General features: G+C 43.1%; 1 protein-coding gene across 4 annotated transcripts; it reads left to right on the top strand.

The window, feature by feature from the left end:
- Nucleotides 1-863: 863 nt before the first annotated feature.
- LOC120965137 (uncharacterized) lies at nucleotides 864-7,517 on the top strand. 4 transcript variants are annotated; one of them, XR_012184837.1, is made up of 8 exons: nucleotides 864-1,109; nucleotides 1,190-1,351; nucleotides 1,440-1,493; nucleotides 1,581-1,683; nucleotides 4,132-4,409; nucleotides 4,482-4,643; nucleotides 4,762-7,053; nucleotides 7,194-7,517. XR_012184837.1 is itself a non-coding variant. In XM_040390394.1 (8 exons), the coding sequence occupies exons 1-8, from the start codon at nucleotides 975-977 to the stop codon at nucleotides 6,778-6,780; spliced, it is 1,041 nt and encodes a 346-aa protein (XP_040246328.1). In that variant the 5' UTR covers nucleotides 864-974; the 3' UTR covers nucleotides 6,781-7,517. The 4 variants fall into 4 exon arrangements, 2 of the variants coding, with proteins under 2 accessions (XP_040246328.1, XP_040246327.1); XR_012184838.1 differs by having other exon boundaries at nucleotides 7,182-7,517; XM_040390394.1 differs by having other exon boundaries at nucleotides 4,762-4,899; nucleotides 6,772-7,517.
- Nucleotides 7,518-7,751: the final 234 nt, after the last annotated feature.

The raw sequence follows: 7,751 nt of genomic DNA, 5'->3' as shown, positions 1-7,751 counted from the left end.
TAGATTGTGGAGTTGAACCAAGAAATTTGTAAGGGCAATGAGATCGCCTACTTCGTGAAGATCTGCCCGAGTGAGGCTAATCCTTCGTGGACATAAGCCATGATGGTATGGGCAAGGTTGCTTATTCGTGGTCCTTCGTCGGTGGAGCCCTCCGTGGACTCGCGCAACCGCTACCCTCTGTGGGTTGAAGTCTCCATCAACGTGGACGTACGATAGCACCACCTATCGGAACCACGCCAAAAATCACCGTGTCTTCATTGCGTTTGATTTCTTCGATCCCTCATTTACGTTCATATGCAAAGTCTTTACTTTCCGCTAGTCAACTCTTAGACTTGCATGTGTAGGGTGTGTTTGACTTGGTAGAATCGCTAAAACTTGGCTACAACTAAAATTGGAAAAATGATAAGTTTTTATTTGGTCAAGTAGTCTAATCACCCCTTCTAGATATACTTTCGATCCTACAACTGCTTATTTCACCGCTTCCTCCGGGCGACGTTCTCTGGTTGCAGGTCGGCGCCACGGACGGGAGCCCCACAGACGACGCTGAGGCAACATCTGTGGGGGCGGTGGGTGACGGGGTACCTGACGACGACATCTAGGGCGGCCGATGGGGGTCGACAGCGCAGACGGGGAGCAAGGATGGATGGCAGAGACGGCTCAGGCGTGGAAACTGGAGGACGGACGCGAGAGGAGGACATGACAAACACATCCGGAACTCCCCATATCCACTCTAAATATGTATTGAATATGAGAGTTATCGGTATAATGAATCTGTCTGAATTAAAATTTTGTGACCAATCATTGACCGGACCGTCCACACTTATCCATAGGGCGTTTAGGGAGCCCGGGATGCCTCCTCTGCCTTTTCCCTCACCGCGCTTCTCCCCTTCTCTCTCCTCTTTCTTTTCCCTCCCGTGGCCGATGCCGGACTGAGAGGAGCGCCGCCAGGCCACCCAACCACCCCCGTCAAGGCGATGAGGGGGGTCAAGAAATTGATGACGGCTGTCGTCGTGCTTGCAGTTTGTTCTCTGTTTGTGAGTTTTCTTGAGGAAGGTTGGGTTTTCGGTGCCATTCGTGTTGATCCTTCCTCGGTGTTCTTTGGCCGAAAGGTACGGCCTTTCCTCGCCCGTTTGATTTCGATCTTGTTTCTCTTGTCTCTCTTACATTGTCGGCGTGACGATTGTTCCAGGCGTTGGAAGCTGGAGGAGCATCGGCATGGTCTCCCTCTCCGGAAGCGTCGCTGAAGCGTGGCGTCGCCGCTTCGAGCATCCGTTCCCCCGCACCACCGGAAGCAGGGTCGCCTGCTCTGCGTCATGGTTTCGACAGCTCTTCCAATGAAAAACGGCACAAGGTTTGCTTTTGTCGCCAGATTTGAGTCGGGCCTGTGATAACCCCCCTCTCCTAATGTTGACGAAGGGGCTCCTCACGTACTGATGCAGGAGGCCATGGCGGATGAAGGGGAAATGGTTGCACCGCGGGCGAAGGGCAGAAAGGCATGGTCTTTTTTGTATTTCAGGTTTCCAGATTACTTTGCCCTATGTCTGTGCTCCTCGGATCCTCCTCACACGCATTTGCTGCAGGCCATCGAAGCAGAGAATGGTGGTGCGTCACCACCACCACCACCACCACCACCACCCAGCCCATCGGAGGAGAGAGCGACCAAAAGGGTCCTAAGCACCATTGGTAAGCTCCCCTGCAATCATATTCTTATCCTAGATGAAGCATGATCTCTTTGTTGTGTTCACTGGAACTACCCACACCATTCAGTTCAGAGCTTATGAAGCAGCAGCAACCCTCCTCTCTGTGACATTCTTGACAATGCAGTGCAATTCACGCATCCAACTGATAATTTTCGTAATTTTATTCCCATTCCTCATTCCATTTTAGGCAAGATAAGCTTACAGTTATTACAAGTTCAGAGCTTTTGAATCTGAAGTTTCAGATATAACACCATTCAATTAGGAAGGGAAGAAGCAGCAACAGCAGCCCTCCTCTCTTTTATCACAAAAGTCCATTCAAATGCATCACCGGTTTCGCTTATAAATTGCCCGTCAAGTTGTTTTCTTATGCATCTATATGTTTTTGCCATGCCCTGCATATTGACAACGTAGTGCAGATCAGATATAAGGCAATACATGAATCTATAAATGCTATGTTTCACATCAAAATTTCAATTTAGGAGAAACGATGAGGGTTATCACATATGTGCAGAATATGTAGTCCAAAAGCTGTAACCATCTGCTTAAGTATAACATTAATTAACTTCAGCTTGCTGTATGCTTTTATCTAATGATTCTGATCTGAAAGAGCGGACACCACCCATTTGGCCATTTCCAGTTGAATGAATTTTCCTTAATTTCAATGCTTTGAAAGAGCTCATGTGATGTATCAGCAAATGATATACACCTTGCAGTATATATTATAAGGACATTGACATGGTTGATACGTGGTAGCATTTTTAGAAGACTTCTATGGTGTTTGTTTTGTTTCCACTGTAGCTTGTCATTGGACTTGAATGTAGGTACACATTGATGGCATATCTTTGCATGACCATATATGGGCTAACTGAACTTACTATTGATACCTCTGCTATTATTGGACATCTTCTTTTCTCTATAATTTGGGATGTTGTTTATTGATGGCAATGAGATCTAAGATGGAACAAATTCTAGGCCATCATTGCATTCATAGATGAAGGGTTTTTTTCTTTTTACCTTTCAACTTTGTTTCAGTTACTGATGGTTCACACATTGTGATGTCATGTGGTTGGCAACCGATCATGCTGACACGAGTGGTTGGGAACTTGGGATCCACCCCCTAACTCTAGGATTTCCGTGGCCAGTGTATTGACCAATGGGTGGGGATATAATCGGTTTTAGAAAAACAATGCGAGGATTACGTGTCCATCATAACAAAAAGGTTCCATAGATATATCTTTCCACAAGAACGAAAATGGTTGATGTCCATTTTCCGTAGAAGTATTTGTAGAAAATCAAGCCACCTTTGAAGATCAGGATCTTTTGTGCTTAGTTTTTTTTTTGCGGGGGCTTAGGTTTTGTTTTTTACCAAATAAAGATTCACCAAGAGAGGATGGCAAGGAGACACAAGATGTCAATTATGTAAACATTTTTATTTGGCGATCAGTTATAATTCCACTATGCAATAGCAAAATGTACTTGGAGATTCCTTCACTGTGCATATGATTTACATTCCTGAAGTTACAGACCTAGAGGAAAGTTTGGTGCATGGATAATTAGTTATCACAAGTCCTTTTAGCTTTTTATAACTTTCTGTGTGCTTGCTTATTTTATTTTACAAATCTCTATGGCATGATGATTGATGAGCCTATGAGTTTATACACTCTTTGTGGTTGTTTTCTTTGAAACATCATAATAAATACCCTTTAATTTGCTTGTCTTGTGAGAAGTCAAAGATGTGTATGCTTAATTCAAGTTGGATAATGGACGGCTGATGATTCAATAATAGTTAGATTAATTTTCAATTTGGCAAATGAACATATATATCATTGTCTGATGAGAAAAACAAGTTGGAAAGTTTTCAACTGTACTTTTATACTTTTGTGTTGTTGTAATTTTACCCATTGTAAATGTGAACCCAAATTTTGTCCATTTTTTCTTACTTAGGTTCTGCAATTGATGAAAGCCTAATATATGTGCATGGTTGTCCAACGGATGCATCTAATATCTGCGAGTAGTTGTAATAGTAGTGTCAGTCTGAATTATTAGAAGCGGGTTGTTTAATATCTCACATTCTGAGTGGCCTTCTCTGCATGTCTTTATGTATCATATATGCAGATGCATAACATTGTCATTGATTAGGAAATATGTTGTTTATTGAAATATAGAGAGCTTATAGTCGTTTGGCATGACATGTTTCTGAAAGTACTCTTGCTCTTTTCATGTTCTTTCGTTTCCTTGGTGTCTCTCACCTATATTATCACAATCGCTTCTTCAGATATACAATACAATCCTTCTCTCTCTGATATTCTTAGTAATACTGAAGATACATTCAAATATATTGCATGTATGCTCTTCATTTGATTTCTGTGCAGCAAAGCGCCTTACCTTATAGTATGTATTATCATGTCTAACCTGTAATATTTCATTTCAGGTTGTATTGTCAGTGTGATTGTATACTGCAACCCAATCATTGTATTCTGGAGTACTAGAAGTAACATGGCTTCGACCGCAGCTTTCTGCACCATGACTGATTTTATATCATCTTCACTGAGTACTGGATCTTGGCTGATCTTTGCGATCGTACAGCTAAATGGGGAAGACGGAAGCATACTTGGACTGGAGGCAGTCATAGCTAATGCTTTCGGCCTTACTCTTCTGGCTGTATTTATCATCGCCAAGCTTGCGTCAAAAAATGGAATGAGTGCCATGGTAAGTTTAATGTTGTAGTATGTCATTTTTAGTATTTTTTTTGCATGCTGATGAATGGTTTGTGACTGGTAGGTGTGTACGGGATCACTGTTTGGATTTGTCATAGTCATTGGCGTTTGCGTGTGCTTTGCTATTGATGTACCAGTCAAGAGAGACACGTTCGCAGCATATCAGATATCTATTGTTGCCAGTGTCCTTCAGGTCATCTCACAGTTGATACCCTTCCGCAGTGTGGTATGTGCTTAATGTCCCAGCTTTTGTGTATTAAACCCATTTTGCAGTCCATTTGGAAGATCATACACAGAAGTTTTTATTAGTCTGATCTGATGGGTGTCTTTCCATTACATTACAGTGGGTTCTCCGCCATGCACCCGCCCGTCCACCAGCCGTTAGGAGCGAACATCACCAGCACCGTTCTCGGCTTTGTAACACTCTGGCTTCATCTGCTGTATGCGCTCAGGCCGACCGAAGAGAACCAGAACCATGGCAGGTGATGAGGAATCACAGCAATGCAGCAGTTTTTGATCGGTGATGCGAATATGTCAGAACTACTGAACTGGTCTAAGTAGTGGGATCGCTCTTGATTTACATGTGTTTGTTGTGTTAATCGGAGAAGGAAGTTGTCCACTGAAGAGGGGCGGTGTGATCTTGCTGCTGTAAGATCATTAAATTTTGGGGAGATTTTTGTTGTCAGGTGGCGCAGATCTAGGGATTTATTGCGATATTTCGTTGTTTGGTAGGAGTACTACTGTAGGAAAGATTTGAGAACCTGTGGGAAAGATTCAAGAATCGTTGTTTGGTAGGAGTACTACTGTAGTTAGTTTCTTGTTCTTATGGTCCGTCATGGACATGGCTGGTCGAATACCTGTTCTTAACTAGCCGTGTGTGTTTTCTTTTCTCTTCTGCGTGGAGGGTGGTCATAATGCACGCTGCCGCCTGCCCCGCCTCGTCCGGGTCCGGCGCGCCGCCTCCACCCCCTTGTCGCCGACGCCCTCCACGCGTCCGCCCTTCTGCGCTCAACCACCGTCCGCTAGCACCGCCCCGCCAAGCCAATTGGTCACGGCCGCCGGTGTCCTCTCCCCCACCACTTGTCTCACCTCTGCCTCGTTCTCGCTGACCTGACCTGAGCCTTCTTTTCATCCTTGCACCGCCACCGCCACCGCCCCCGCCCCGTGCAGCGCAGGGAAGTGGAGATTGGGCGATTGGATTTCCCCCCTTGTTGAGTCCCCTCCCCGGTCCCCGCCATGTTTGGATGTGCAGCTCAGGGAAGTGGAGATTGGGCGATTGGGATTGGATCTTGTCTGTATATTTTCTTCTGTTGAGAGCTTCTGCTCCAGCTGAGAATTTTTTACCTTTTTATTTATACACTATGTCACTTTGTAATGTTTCTGCATTTTTTATCACTGAACATTTAGCCGCCAAAACAAAAATCACTGAACATTTCACTTTTTTGTGCAATGCACAACGCTGGCGCACCAATGGATTTCTAGGTGGATAGGAACAGATGGATTCATATCTGATATAGGGACTAGTTCTTTTTTCAGTTTCCTACTTTAACGCATGCTTCCGGTGTCTGAGAGTTCTAACATGTGGCATGTATGTTGGATCGGTTGAAAATTCTAAACGATGGATTTCACTTGGCTCAAGATAGATTGGTTGCTAAATTCTAACATGCTAATTGCTTATAGATGGTTTGCAGAATGCTTTCACCAGCTAGTAAAAACTGTTTAATCCTTGTACATGTGGCATGTATGTGGGAATATTGTGGGCGCAGGAGATAACAGTCACTATTACCAATGATCTTTTTGTGTGTTTTCCAATTTTTGTCTCCTTGATTAAAAGTCACATGCTAGGGTTAGTCATCTACGTACCATCCTTATGAAAACAAGGTCTCTACTTACTAAATTTATGCTGAAATACTTGATTCAGAAGCTGAAAATACAAATAACCAGTTGATGAATCAAAGGTTTACTTAGTAACTTTTCTGGTGACACCAATCGGGGCAGAGTGTAAGCCCTTCCCTGCAATGTGTTTGATCAAGCCAGAGTGTAAGCCCTTCCCTGCAATGTGTTTGATCAAGTTACCCCACTGATCAAAGTGGATATGCATGGTGCTCGTGCCAATAACATACTGCTCCACATCTACAATCTAACAGTGTTAATAGAGCGAACAAATTAAGTTGGCATCCAACAATATGACTGGTTAGCCTATGCTTTTGCTTGTGCGATGTTTACTTTGATCATTTACAGCTTATATGCCAAGTCTGAGGTCTGAAATGCTGATTTTGCTCCGCTTGTTCGTAAACTAGATGTTTATGCTGTGTCTCTAATTAACAAGTTTGCTTGCTACTCCTTTGAACCAGCTTCAGTGAACTAGGAGCTCTAGAGAAGCTGCCACCAAGAAAAATCTGTTGAACTATCTGATGGCTGATGATATACCGAGCTTTCCAAAATCTACACTAGCATGGTAAATCATCATTGCACAGACACTAAGAAACATTTTTCAATGCTTGAAGGGTGCCACAACAATATGATATTAGTGAAGCTGTGCAAAATACACTGTTGGACCGGTTGATTGTCCGAAACAAAGTGCAAGGAAGTGATCAGGCAAATGAAGATATCAGACACCTACACAAGAAAAAGAGGTCTTGCCTGATCTACTCGCCCTTTTTCTGAATTATACGTATATCATTTTTTCTTAGCAAATCAAGATGTTCAACGTCCTAACTATGTGTTTTTCATTTGCCCTGATGACTGCTTCTCCCATCCCAAGTGCATCACTCAGTAACCAGTACTAAGAAGCAGTGTTGTGTTCTACTTGATTGCCTCATTGTTTTTAAATATAAAGGTCAGCACTCATGTGGAAGACTTTTTGCTCAGCTTGATGTTCGCAATGATTCTGCTGGCACACAGACGCCAGGACAGCTTTTGGTTTCACCTCATATCTGCTGGACACTGTAAACCTCGTTTAGTAGTCTTTTTGCTACATAAGGTCTATATTTATCGTCTTCATATAAAAATGAAGTACTTCCTAAAATACTTGGCCTTGCTTTCTCTGTATATATTTGGGAATGGATGTTGTTTTGAACTTATAAGATGCCGCTTCGTACCTTCCATGTCTCTAGACAGAAGATGTGTGCCAACTCTAAAGGGAAGATTTTGTGTGCTTCCTAAACGAACAACTAGATCAGCTCGTTCACTAGAAACTGTATAGCGCCCTATTGCACCTTTGAAATGTCCGAAGTTCGTACCCGTTCTTTTAATAATATCACTCACTTTAATAACTTACGTGTGTTTCTATTCCAAGAACAAGGGGACCAACCTTCATGTCTTATAACAATAG

Source organism: Aegilops tauschii, chromosome 5 (assembly GCF_002575655.3).
Source record: "Aegilops tauschii subsp. strangulata cultivar AL8/78 chromosome 5, Aet v6.0, whole genome shotgun sequence".
NCBI lineage: Eukaryota > Viridiplantae > Streptophyta > Magnoliopsida > Poales > Poaceae > Aegilops > Aegilops tauschii.
Note: the sequence above shows the minus strand (reverse complement) of the source record. Positions and strands in the feature narration are given on the sequence as shown.

Coding starts and splice junctions, on each gene's coding strand:
- LOC120965137 (XM_040390393.2), top strand. CDS start 975: ATGAGGGGGGTCAAGAAATTGATGACGGCTGTCGTCGTGCTTGCAGTT. Junction 1,352..1,439: donor CCAATGAAAAACGGCACAAG/GTTTGCTTTTGT, acceptor GTACTGATGCAG/GAGGCCATGGCGGATGAAGG. Junction 1,494..1,580: donor CGCGGGCGAAGGGCAGAAAG/GCATGGTCTTTT, acceptor CATTTGCTGCAG/GCCATCGAAGCAGAGAATGG.